This window comes from Acanthopagrus latus, chromosome 8, assembly GCF_904848185.1.
Source record: "Acanthopagrus latus isolate v.2019 chromosome 8, fAcaLat1.1, whole genome shotgun sequence".
Classification (NCBI taxonomy): Eukaryota; Metazoa; Chordata; class Actinopteri; order Spariformes; family Sparidae; genus Acanthopagrus; species Acanthopagrus latus.
The window spans coordinates 20,261,861-20,274,968 of record NC_051046.1 but is presented as its reverse complement, the minus strand read 5'-3'; the positions used below and the strand labels follow the sequence as shown (position 1 = coordinate 20,274,968).

General features: G+C 41.7%; 1 protein-coding gene across 2 annotated transcripts; it reads right to left on the bottom strand.

Annotated features, from left to right (window-relative positions):
• Nucleotides 1-1,399: 1,399 nt before the first annotated feature.
• Nucleotides 1,400-5,328, bottom strand: LOC119024482 (kelch-like protein 10). Of its 2 annotated transcripts, XM_037107322.1 has the most exons (6): nucleotides 5,067-5,328; nucleotides 3,322-3,802; nucleotides 2,671-3,081; nucleotides 2,473-2,571; nucleotides 1,919-2,068; nucleotides 1,400-1,811 (listed from the first exon to the last, which is right to left on the bottom strand). In XM_037107322.1, the coding sequence occupies exons 1-6, from the start codon at nucleotides 5,216-5,218 to the stop codon at nucleotides 1,458-1,460; spliced, it is 1,647 nt and encodes a 548-aa protein (XP_036963217.1). In that variant the 5' UTR covers nucleotides 5,219-5,328; the 3' UTR covers nucleotides 1,400-1,457. The 2 variants fall into 2 exon arrangements, with proteins under 2 accessions (XP_036963217.1, XP_036963216.1); XM_037107321.1 differs by having other exon boundaries at nucleotides 2,473-3,081.
• Nucleotides 5,329-13,108: the final 7,780 nt, after the last annotated feature.

Here is a 13,108-nt window from a genome sequence, read left to right as displayed (position 1 = left end):
TATTGTGCTGTTTTGCCTTTTAAAGGGACGTCCAGACTGACAGACAAGCTTAGAAGACAAGATACCAGACAAGATACCAGAAGAGTGTACATGTTTCTCTGTGGTTGCAGCTCTGCAGGCTCTTTTCACCACTAACCTCTGATATGTTTGAACAAATCTGTGGCATTAACCACTGTGGTAGCGGGCGACATCGATACCACTCTTGGGTAAATCAGAAAAGCAGGCCACCTCCTGTGCGCCTTACAACTTTGGTAGACACTTAACTGTTTACAACAGGAAATATATCTGACAGCTTTATATTGAAAATCTAATGTGTTGTTACTTGTTACCGTTATTTAACAGGAAATACATCCTGTTCCTTCAACATAACCATACTACGAGTACCGCAGCAGTTTGCTCATTAACCTACAGCAGCTGCATTTCCTCATCACCGGAGCTGTACACACACTGATGATATGTTAGTACGTTTCTAATCTGCCCATCCCTGAGCCATGACATGGAACATACAGTACCACCTGGAGATGGGGAGAGGGGTGAGCCAGCAACCCGATGGCATGGCAGGGGCGTTAAATTCCTTGGTGCTGATGATATTCTGTGTGTGCATGAAATGTGTTTTTTGATGGTTTTGGGTGAATGGGTACATCTGGGGAATACCTTTTATAAGAAGTCAGAGGGATTACTGAGGGATTTTCCACTGACCTACTGTATGTATTGAAATAATTTGCCACATTCCAGCACAAAACACAAGTAAGTCTCCGAATCACCCGTTGCCAGGTCAATGTGAGTATTATATGATTACAGAAAGAGAGAAACATATTTCTTCCGAGCAATTTCTCGTTGGGATGGAGCCAAAGTACACCAGTAAGTCTCTAAACTCTTTGCAGGTTTCACACATACAGTTCTGGAAGACATGTCATCATCAAGTCTACTGCACAAGTATGAATGAAAATAGTCCCATTGCCAACACAAGCAAGCACAAAATTACAGCACAGTGTCACTATAAGCTATGTCCATACTAGATATCTCAGCACCTCATGATGATCTACATACATGACTCTCACAGACCTGAATTAGACATTTACCTTTTTGCTTCAGGATTTCAGAGACATCACATAACTGACCATTTGTAGCACTGAGGACAGCGCACAGGATCCGTCAGTGTCAGGGTCTGAGTGTCTGTGTGTTTGCTCGAGTGTTTTTGCTGTCCTGTGTGCGTTCCCTGAGTTTCGTCCTGCTTGTATGTTATTCAGTTTTTGTATTTTTCTTTAGCTTTTGGTTTGCGCAGTGTTGTTGCCTCCCTGTTCGTTGCCTGGATTTTGATTCCTGGACTACAACTATATAAAATAACAGTAGGCAGCTAAAGTTAGCAAATGTTAGCCAGTGTTAAAATTCCACAGTCTTAGACAGAGACTTCCTTTCATTTAGTTAAATAACAGTGAACAGTTTCTAACAGACTCTTAGGTGGATTCTTCTTCCGGTAACTCCACTTCTGAAAGTGGCCTAGCGTCACGAGGCAAAGTGTACTCGGCCATATTGGGGATTCCACGCACCACGCAGCAGCTGAGGCCGCTGCGGTAAATCTCCATGTCACAGGCCTCAGACCACTCATCTGTCATCGCGTTGTAGTACTCGACGTTATGGGAGGTGGTGAAGCCATTGAAGCCACCCACAACAAAGAGCAGATCCTCGATCACTGCGATGCCGAAGTTGCTTCGGGTGGTTGACATGGAGGACACCTCCTGCCAGGTGTTGGTGTGGGGATTGTAAGCCTCAACGCTGCTCAGACGGGCGCTGCCGTCGAAGCCGCCAACCTATGAGAGGAAATGTTGAATAAACGGTGTTTATTTATCTACAAGGCAGGTTAGCACAAATTTGATACGGACATTTGGTCTCAAGAGGTTGACATCTATGTACTCGCCGCAAAGACGCGGTCTGCATATGCCGTGACGCCAACTCCACTGCGCTGGCTGCTCATGGGGGCGATCACAGTCCACTGGTTGGTTTCTGGGCTGTAATATTCACACGTCTCAAGGCACTCATTCCCAGTGAAACCTCCACAAATGTAGATCTGGGACGGAAGAGAGGGACATTAAGTTATTTAGCGCTTCTCAAATTCATTGATTTAGAAACATGTCCCCATTACATTGTTTGTAGGAGATCACTTAGAAGTTTATTTTTCAATTGTAAAACGTATGGCTCAGTAGGCCAACAAAATATTGCTCAGTGTACCAATTTTGTTCGACTGATGGTACAAGAGTGAGGAAGTCAGGTCACAATTTGTCACTTGAAATGTGAACTGAAGGGTTTTGAGCTGTCTAACTGTGATTAGATCACTAAGGATGGATGTTAATACCGGGTCTAAATTCCCTCTAACTCTTGTTCCAAACAGGTAGGTGATCAAATTAGCGATGTTCCAGTCAGCACCATACGTTTCTCTGTTACTAGTCCAAGCTGCTCTTTCACTTCACCCACTTTATTGTTGAGTGTTGTGCAGCTGGCGTCACTCCTGCTCTCATGCATGGGTGCAATGACGCTCCACTGGTTGGTGTCAGGCCTGTAGCACTCTGCAGTCTGGAGGCGGACATACCCATTATAACCTCCCATTGCATAGATGCATCCGTCCAGCACAGTGATGCACACATAGCAGCGGCGGAAGTGCATTGGTGCTACCTCCTGCCAGGTGTGGGTGCTCAGGTCCAGCCTGCGAACACTGTTGGAATGCTCCTCCCCGCCAAAGCCACCGACACAGTAGACATACCCGTCGAGGAAGGCAGAGCCGTGATAGGCATGAAGGGGCTCCTGATTGTTTGTCAGGTTGATCCAGAGGTCAGCACGGATGTCATACGCCTCGATGCTGTTAATTGGACCAGCTCTGCTCCAGCCTCCCATGGCCAACAGGATGGTGTTAGGCAGGCGAGGACGAGCGCAAGGGTCGCGCATGACCGGTGCAGGTAAGACGAGATGGTCTTTGTTGTCCATGATCCCCCTCACCATTTGAAAGCACTCAGCGTTGCTTTTTACCAGCTCATTGGAAATCACAGTGGTCCAAAGGTTATCCTGACTCATCAAGGCCAGCCGGACCTACACAGAAAGGACAAGAGAACATTTTTTAATTGAACTGCAGCAGCTTCACTTTTCCTACCCAAAAGCTCCGTCCCCTTTTTTGTGTACAGTCTAAAAAGACTTTAAGCTTACAGCTCTTAGTTTGTTTGTAGTTGAGCTATAGGTTTGAACGCACCCGGGTGTTCTTACAACATTGATTTTTTTTTTTTTTTTTTTGCTGTCAGCTATATCCAAGCTAAATCTAGTGGTAGACCTTACCTTAGACAAGAGTACAAGCAGGTGTGCTTGTCTTTCTTCAGGTCTGTGGGCGATCCAGTGAAGGACAGCCTCGAACACAGTAGTCTCCTCGCTCACATTGAGGTCGTCTCTTTCAAGGATGTCACTGAGTTCCTGCACAGTGAGATCCTGAAACTCTTCACCGGAAACAACCTCCTCAAAGTGATCGAGAATAAACTGGTAGGCCTTTCTCTGCAACTCAAAGCAGGAGAAGAATGTGAACTGCCAGATGCCGATGCAGTTCTCTGGGCAGAGCTGCTCCCCCAGGAAGTCGCAGCAGGCTCGTACTATGTCTTTTATGTTGAACTGATCGGCTGCTATCAGCAGCTCCTGCACATTGTCCTCTGTCACAGAGAGAGAGCCGGTGTATGCAAACTTGATGATGATCTGCATCATGTCAGGAGACAGGCCCGGGATGTTGTAGACCTTTTTATCTGGGGCTGACCAGCGTATGAAGAGAGCTCTGTGTGTCAGGATGAAAACACAGGATTGAAAATAAAGATTATACTTTCTCTCTTCCTCACACTGATTTATAACTATTTCATTGCAAGTGAGGTCTACAGTTTCAGCGCGCTGATGTCATTTTGGGCAAATTGTTTGCTGTTTATCTGTACAACATCCTGCATCTGTTACATGTCTACAGCCCTATTCACACAGAACTAGTATTAACTTTGGACCTTTAATTGTGGAGATTGTCTGTGATCGTAATCACACATAAATCTGCCAAGGCCATAATGTGTTAAGTAAAAGATCCACCACCAATTTCCTATCATAGTTTACCAGAAATCCTCTAATATTAATCCAATTCGGTTCCATCTGGCATCAAATTGATTTGGAAGTCAAATTTGATTGTCACTTATAATATCAAACAGCAGTCAACAGCTGTGCCGTGAGATCGACCAGGTTTAAAAGTGATGAGAAGGTTACAAGAAAGAAAAGGCTGTCTGTTTATTGATCTAAATGGGCTTCATATGTGTATTTATGCTTGACACCATAATATCAGTAAACATGAATAAAATACAGACTTTGCTTATCCTGTGTGAATGAGTAACATAAAACCTTGAGGAGGTTATTTCTAACTTAAATGATGTCCCCTGGTACAACTGTTGTTTGATAACCACATTTTTGGAATCATTTTAATTGAATCAGCTTACTTTACCATTTTGTAATAAATGGAAATTATACATGTGCTCTTGGACATATTCTTTTTTGTTTTTTCCCTTTTTTTAAACCACATCCAAAATATATGTATACTTTTTTGTAGCTGGGAACAGCTTTTCAATTTCAATTTCCATTGAAAATGTAAATGTAGTGTGCATAATAACTTACATTTATTGTATATAATTTAGACCCTTTTTAATTCAAAATCTGCTCAAAAGTCAGGATATAGAGTGAAAATTCATCTTTTCATGAATGATGATTCAAAACTAATCTTTTTGTTGTACACAACTGAATGGTAGAAAAAAAAAACTTTGTTTAAGCTCATATCTGACTGTTTGGACAGACAGGGAACCTGCACCATAATTAAACTGTTAAAATGTGTTATCTATATTCTCTATCAGGTCGTTCTAACCTTAACCCTAACTTCCAGGTCAACTTGTTTCACCACAACTGCTCGAGTCAAACCAACTCATTGCTTATTGTGATTAATCATGAACCATTTTGTTTGCCTATTTAAATAGATATTAATTTATAATCTTCCCCCTGACATCAGTATACTGACTCACCGGAAGTATGGGCTGCACTGACACAGGATGATCTTGTGGATGGGAAACTCCACATCATCGACTTTTATGACTGCATCACAAAAGTGGCCCTCCAGACGGAGATCATTAAACACTGAGCCTGGCTGGTCTGGCGATGCACCTCGGTCACTCATCTTGAGTTTTAGCTTGAAGTTTAGTTTAGTCAAAGTAGCTTAGTCTAGGTTGGTCTGTCTCGAGTTTCTCAACAGGTTTGATGAGAAAAGAGAGAAATCTCACAACACATCATGATGAAATCATAACATCGTCATGACTACGGTCAATTCAAACTGTGAGCTATTATGGTTGCAACCATACAACGACTCAAATTTTATTTAATTTGTAAATGTAGTTTTTATTTATAACAGTCCAGTTGCTGGATAGTGTTTCATAAAGTGGCCTCTTTACTGGGTTGAAGGACGATCACACAACACATCATTAACATGGCTGTGTTTTGTATATATACACTAACCCACGCTGTAAAACGTTGCACATTTTTTCTCATAAACACACAAATAGGTGTAAAAACCCTGACTATGATTCATGTGATAAATGAAATGTCATGAGTTTTATTTAGTCTTGTTCAACAATTTCCCTATCCCGAGATAAACCTGCAGATTTCTCTGTTGGAAACATTTTAAATAATGTAATAGAATAGAATAGAAACTTTGTTGTAAGTTCACCACTCAACAAAATGGCGTGAACGTCAGTTTTATAGAAATGCATACAAAACACACACCCAGTTATTCATTTCAAAAGCTCATAGCCCAAGCCTCCGAAGGAAACAGTGGCAGCAGTGTTCTCAGAGCTTTTCCTCTGAGCACATCAATATCATTATAATGAAGTATACTCAAATGCACACACACAAGTATTTTTCATTGCTTCCAGTTCATGCTGCCATTTGAAGTGTACCAGAGTAACAGAGGGCTGATGTAGTGACTCTGATGGGAAGAAAAACCCCAGAAAGAAACATTTTCAAAGGTGATCACCGCCGATTTGAGTCTGACTTTGGGCAATGTTAAATGGAAAGAGTCAGAGAGGCAGAGGTGTGTGTGTGTGTGTGTGTGTGTGCGTGTGTGCATGTGTGTGTGTGTGTGTGTGTGTGTGGTGAAAGTGTGGACGCCAACATTTTTTCTATCTGCACACAGTGTATGTGTGTGTCTTTCTGTTCTCCAAAGCACAACTTTGTGGCATAGAGTTTTTGTGACTCTGAGTGCAAGATACGTGTGTGTGTGTGTGTGTGTGTGCGTGTGTGTGTGTGTGTGTGTGTGTGTGTGTGTGTGTGTGTGTGTGTGTGTGTGTGTGTTGCCCACATTATACCACTATAGGTGTATATGTGTGATTTCCATGATCCTGGAGCTGTGCTTTCATGCCTCACTGACTTTAATTGAGTCTAATCATGGAGGGAGAGCCCCACTTTGAGATGAATTAGTCCATGACAGTGTGGAAAGTGGGCTGGCTGGCTCAATAGACGCCTGTTTTCAGGGACACCGGGGGGTTGAAACCGGCCCTCAGAGCACTGTCTGTCCGTCTGGACGGGAAACACATGACCCAGTCAGCGCAGCAGTCTGACAGGGTCGCCTAACGGTGATCTAGGCTCCAGATCAACATGTGGAGCAATTTGTCAAGTTGAGTGAGATCTATTTGGAAAGAGGAAACATTTTTGCAAAGTGCTTAAGCAATCAGGGAAACACAGTTTTGGCTTTTATTCTTATTTAATATACAATTCAAACCCTTAATTTTTAAAAACAAATTTCCAGCTTAACCCAATTATCTTAACCACTTCTGTAAAGGCAAAAGTGAAAAAAAAAACACAGGGAGTGTGCACAAACAGGCCATTAAAATATCCAGTTGAACAGTACAACTTCATGAGAGCACAACCAAAGCAGTCCAGTTATACTAGTTACTTTCACCCAGAAAGCTTCACTTTTTTCACTTCAACATGATTCAAAGCCAGTTGAAAAATCCTTTTTGTACATTAAAATTACATGCTCAGGGATTTCAGAGAAAGGATAACACTACACCAGAACTCAACAGAATCTGTTTTCCTTGTCAGCTACCAAATAAAAGCTGTTCTCCTCTGCCATGCCTTGAGGAAGTTATGCAGCAGACAACACTGAAAAGAAGAGACAAGCTCAGTTCTGCCCATCAAGCCTGAATGTGTCCTGATGATTACCTAACTCCCAAAGAACGAGAGGTACGGTGAAATCGCTGCCAAGCGAAAGCTTTTGATACGTCTCACCTTTATCAGAAAATAACAATTCATGAGACACTGTCAGACAGATCAAAGCAGGCCAAGTCTCAGCAAAGCTTCAAGGATTAACCCTGTATTTTCTCAGAGATCAGGCGTAGCTGCCAAACTCTCTCAACACTGTTTTTGTTTCTGATATACAAAAGTAAAATATACTTCTGTGACGTGTCTTGCCTCTTTGCAAGAAGGTCAGACTTCAATGTCAGCACTCTTATGCACTACCTAACCTTGCTTTCACCTCAGAAAGCTTCACTTCTTTCAGCTCTCGGGTATGAAAGCTATGCAAGATGAAGCCAACGTTTGGCACCACAGCACTGACAGACGATGCAGAGCAGGTTGGTCCAGATGTACAGGCAGCCAGAGCTCATCACATGCTTCTGTAGGGCACTTCATAAACACGTGAGGCATGCTAAGAAAGGGAACTTGAGAAAAACTACTGCTGCATACTCAATATTAATTATTTCACCCAAAGTTGATTTTATCACAGCTTTTAATATACAAATAAGACAAGAAAATATCTTTCCATTCCAGTGTCTTGTTTTATTTTACATGGATGTGACATTTTTTCACTCACAAATGGTTTAGTTATGTCTTATGATGACTCTAATGAATATTTCAATCCAGGTCATGCTCTTACCTAACTTACCCATTTCTGACAATTTCTTGTGTGAGAGCTGGTGTAGCTCAGAAAGCTGTTACAGCTCAGCTGCTCAAAACACAAGTTTGGTAACGTGGCAACATGAATTACTGGCGGCTATATGCATGATTTAGGTGAGAATCCAGCGTGAGAGAGCAACAAAGATGGCTCCTCAAGAGGTTAGCATAGATGCTGCTATGACATCAGTTATATCAGAACTGGTGGGTATATTTCATTGAAAGAAGAACAAAGAATGGCACTGATTTCGGTAAAAGTTTGATTAACCATTGGTGGTAATGTTCTCCTACTGTTACTTTGATTGGTGGAAGTTAGCCTGTGACGGACAGATGGTTTGTCCATTTACATGCCACGTATTTTTTGAAATTCCCTACATTGTTCCAAACAGTTTCTATCAGTGCCTTTCCAGATGGTTACACATCGCGTAAGTGAGCATGGTCAATCGACTGGAGTGACCTTAATGCTGGACAGTTTCCCTCTTGTTTTTAACAATCTACAAGGTTCAAGAACTGGATCACCAGTGATGGAGTGAAAGTTGCATTCCCACTGGTTTACCATCCTGAATTTTCATCACATGCAGTAGATGAGAGCAACTATGCAAACTCAACATAGACATTTACTCTTGTCAAGAAAAGATGAGCTATGACATCTACTTTTACAGTGCTTTATGAAGATAAAAGTTCAAGGACCTTGTTCGTTTTTTCTTGCTTCAGGTCTTTGTTTTCTTTCTTATTTTCTATGAAAGGAAAGGCCGAAGTGTGCAATAACAACATTCCTATGAACACATTCTTTCAACAAGTATCGACCGGCGCACCAAAAAACACACGGAACAAGTCAGACCCAGACGCTGGTGGTGCTGGAAGTGTCAAAGATAAGCAGTGTAAAAACAAGTTGATCGTTTTGATGGGATAATGTCTGAGGATCACATCTCCACAGTGTTCCGCCAGCAGTCATGTAATTATGAAAAATTAATCACACAGATGGTAATTTAGACCCTGCACTGGTGCCGGGAAAACGAGCCGGCCCACAGGGATTTATGAAGTAATTGCGGCTCTAAGAGTTTCCTACAAAGCTTGAGTAAGGGTTGTGTAAGTAGTACTGTAACAGTTTGATATCTGCCTTCTTATCTGCATCTACATTTCCCTCCACATGCAGAGCAATTGATGAATAACTTAACTGTGCCTTTGTTTTCTTTGACTCAGTGAATGTATGCAATGCGGGGCTGCCCGTGGAAATGTTCCCTCACTCAAACAGGATAAATGTGGATTTTGGCACCGAGCAGTGGCTCGGACGGTTGGTGTGGTCAAGGTTAAAGGTCACAAGGTGAGAGCTGGGTTGAGGCTGACACCAAACCTCGCTGTTCACTTATGGAATTTCTGAGAAAGTGAGGAAGGATGAAAGAATGTTTGTCTTTCATCCTTCTGTTTTCGCTCCATTTCTGCTGTCAGAGGATGACTTAATCAAACAGAGGGGTGGAAGTATCTGTGAGTAATGAAAGCAAAAAGGGTGTCATGGAGACTTCCTTACCTTATTCAGGCCTAAAGGATGATTACATAGCAAGCACTTAAACAATGTACATACACTTAAACAACATAATACCCCTCCCTTCATCCCTGTCTTTCCAAGTCTGCAGGAAATCCTGCCAACATATACAGTACTTTCGTTAATTTTGTTATTATGTTTGTGATGTAACTTAGACATGATTAAGCTGTAAGAGCTTGCCGTTGACTTCTGGCTTCACACTGGACATGCCTCAGTTCCTCCTTTGCTGCTGTAATAACAACCACATCCACTAGAGATCACTATGAAGAAACATGAATAGAGTTTGTAACCACTTCTTTTCACAGGTTTCTTGATGAGTACAGGCTCTTAAGTTGGGGTTAAGTTAACAGGGAATTGATGTAGTCCTCATTAGGAGAGTGACACGTGTGTGTGTGTGTGTGTGTGTGTGTGTGTGTGTGTGTGTGTGTGTGTGTGTGTGTGCTCTTGTTTTCATGACAAATCAGTACATTTTTATGATAACACACCTACACTATCAGGACACTGAGAAAAATGAGGACATTTTTGACGTCCTCATTTTTCTGAGCACTCTACAGTGTTCTAGAACCTCCTAACATGCTCCCAAACCAAAAATCTCTGATGTCCTAAAACATCACAATTTTCGGAAATTAAGTGTGTAAGTGTGTTTAGCATTTTTTGCTCACCTTTGACTCTGCCAACTAGTGGCCAGTTTTGGAACTTAACACACTTTTAACACACTTTCAGTGACGTCACTCTGCCGGTCCTCATATGTCACTTTTTTCAGACACACTAACACAGTTGAGGCATTACTGCAATACACAAAACCCATACAATTAGAGTCAAATAATAATAATAATCCTCATCAACATCTGGGTCCAAGGTGCAGTAAGTAATCTCACCAACAGTAGCCTAAGGCAGGTTAAGTGGGTGCAATGTAATGTGAAGGAACAACACAATTTACAGCACTGGCAATAATCATATATTGCAATATTTATTAGAATTATTACATTTTTAATAATTAGGATCAATACTCTTCAACTCTATAGTAATCATGTGTTATGCACAGTAAGCAGTAGGGTTGCAAAGGGGTGGAAACATTTCTGGAAACTTTCCATGGGAAGTTAAACTGGGGAATTTTGGAAATATTTCAAATTGGAAACTTGTCATGATAATAAATGGGAATTAATGGGAAATGTGGGTAATTCATACGAACTGTGTCATATGCAATTGTTCACAGCCTTTCCTTCTGCATTGGCTGGGGTAAAATGTATCCACATTGTTCTGTAGAATAAGATGATAGAAAAATTTGTAAAAAAAAAATGCTGATGCAATGCTCTGCACAGATATATAAATAGTTAGCTAAACAATTGAAATGGTCTTTAAAAATTTGCTGGAGATTTTTTTTACTTCCATTAATGGCGTCAGAGTGATCAAAGGCCTGGCATTTCCTTCCTGACCATTTGTAACTTTAACATATCTACACTCACTTTTTGAATTATTTCCTTTTCGGCGTAACATTTTTGGAGCTGAAATGAGTAAATCCCACGGGAACTGCAACAAAAGCCAGCCTCAGCTGACTCAACACTTCAGCCCGCACGATAAAGACTCTAACAAGGCAGACGCTAGCAGTGTAGCAACAGATAATGCGGAGGGGACCGATGCTCGACTCTTCGTGATTATGCTGGTCAGGGAGGCACCGGAGACGCTTTACTGGATATTAGCTTTGAACTGGACAGAGCTCACCACAGTCTGGGGCCAATGCCAGCACAGGGTTTCCAGTCCATTGTTGTACACTTTCACAGATACATCCAGAAAAAGCGAGTGCAGCTATGGGCAAAGAAAATACAGAGCATGTCCTACCAGGGTTATCCTGCAAGGATCTCTCCTTTTTTAAGGATGGGATACCCTTGGGGTTGATCTACCCAGCACAGTAACAGGTCACTGTTAATGGAAAGTCTCGCATATTTGACACCGCAGATGAAGCGGTGTGTTTCTACCATGATCTCAGCAGTAAGTGAAAACATGACATCTCTTTACACATCTCCTTTGACTTTTTTGGTGCTCTATGAAAACTGGACTGAAGTTACAGGCAGGCTGGTATGCCTGGCATACTGCATCTCACTGTAATTTACCCTTGTTCAGAACGCAACAGATTTTTGGTAAAACAGATGTCTGTGTGAAGTCAAATGATCATTAAAGGTACACAAGCAGAGCTGGAAGACTCAGCCCTGTTCTTTCTGCTGAGATTACAACAAAAGTCTGGTCATCTCAAAAAGACCAGACTGGTTCTATAAGGGGCATTAATCTATCCTCAAATATACTCCATCTGCTCAACATAATACTGTCCAAGCCAGAATCACAAGACCCTGAAATGGTAATTACTATGGATGCAGAAAAGGCTTTGGATAGAGTGGAGTGGAATTATTTATTTTCAGTTCTAAATAGGTTTGGTTTTGGTCAAAATTGTATCTCGCGGGTTAAATTGCTATACAACGCCCCAACTGCCAGTGTAAGGTCTAACTCAACACAGTCCAATTTCTTTCCTTGAACACGCAGCTGCCACCAAGGTTGTCCACTATCATGATTGCTGTTGGCCATTGTGATGGAATCGTTCTCCACTGCCCTTAGGAGGTTACCGCTTTTTGCCGGTGTCTGTAGGAATGGGACTGAGCACAGAGTATCACTATATTTAGGCATTAATATCTTTAATAGTCTTCCTTTACTGTATAAACATAACATTGTGGAACTGGTCAGAAAGGTTAAATCAGATCTATTACGCTGGAATGCCCTCCCATTGTCGCTTCTAGGTAGAATCAATTTTATCAAAATGACTGTCCTACCAAAATTTGTATTTGTTTTTCAGTGTCTACCTATATAACTGCCAAAAACTTTTTAGAAATAATTGGATAAGGTCATTTCACATTTCATTGGGGCGGCAAAGACTTCAAGGGCACTCAATTTAGCAAAGAACCAAGGATGAGGGTGGCCTTGCTCTGCCGGATTTCACGGCATACTATTGAACAGCCAATATTCAAAAAATCTGTACCTGGTACAACTCCCCCAGCACATACTGGTGTCAGATGGAAGTCTGAGCTAGGTCGTAAATTGTCAGACGAATGGTGGCAAAGGGCCCTTGACATGGTTAACTCCACCTCATCTTGTGCCAGGCTGACATTAATTCAGTTCAAGGTCCTACACAGGATACATTTTTCCAAAGCTAAACTTTTTAATACAAGTTATACATGTGACAGATGTTCTCTGTCTTCAGCCAGTCATACACACGTTTGTTTCCTCTCCAAGATTAAGCTCATTCTGGTCCTCTTTCCTCCTTTCTACAATACTCTTTCAAAAGCTTGAAACAAACTGGTGCTTTGGAGTCCTTTAACCTCCATCTTTGGTGTGTCTGAGGAATTCACACACTTCACCAAGGGGGAAAGCAACTCTATTGCTTTCGCATCTCTGGTAGCCCGCAGACGTATTTTACTTTATTAGAAGGATAAGAATCCTCCCTCCTAACTCTTGGCTAAAGGATCTAATGTCATTTCTACACTTAGAAACAAACACAGTTTTGGGGGTGCGCCGACAAATTTTATAAGACTT

Coding starts and splice junctions, on each gene's coding strand:
- LOC119024482 (XM_037107321.1), bottom strand. CDS start 5,218: ATGAGTGACCGAGGTGCATCGCCAGACCAGCCAGGCTCAGTGTTTAAT. Junction 3,082..3,321: donor TGCTTGTACTCTTGTCTAAG/GTAAGGTCTACC, acceptor CTTTCTGTGTAG/GTCCGGCTGGCCTTGATGAG. Junction 2,069..2,472: donor GCACAACACTCAACAATAAA/GTGGGTGAAGTG, acceptor CTTCCGTCCCAG/ATCTACATTTGTGGAGGTTT.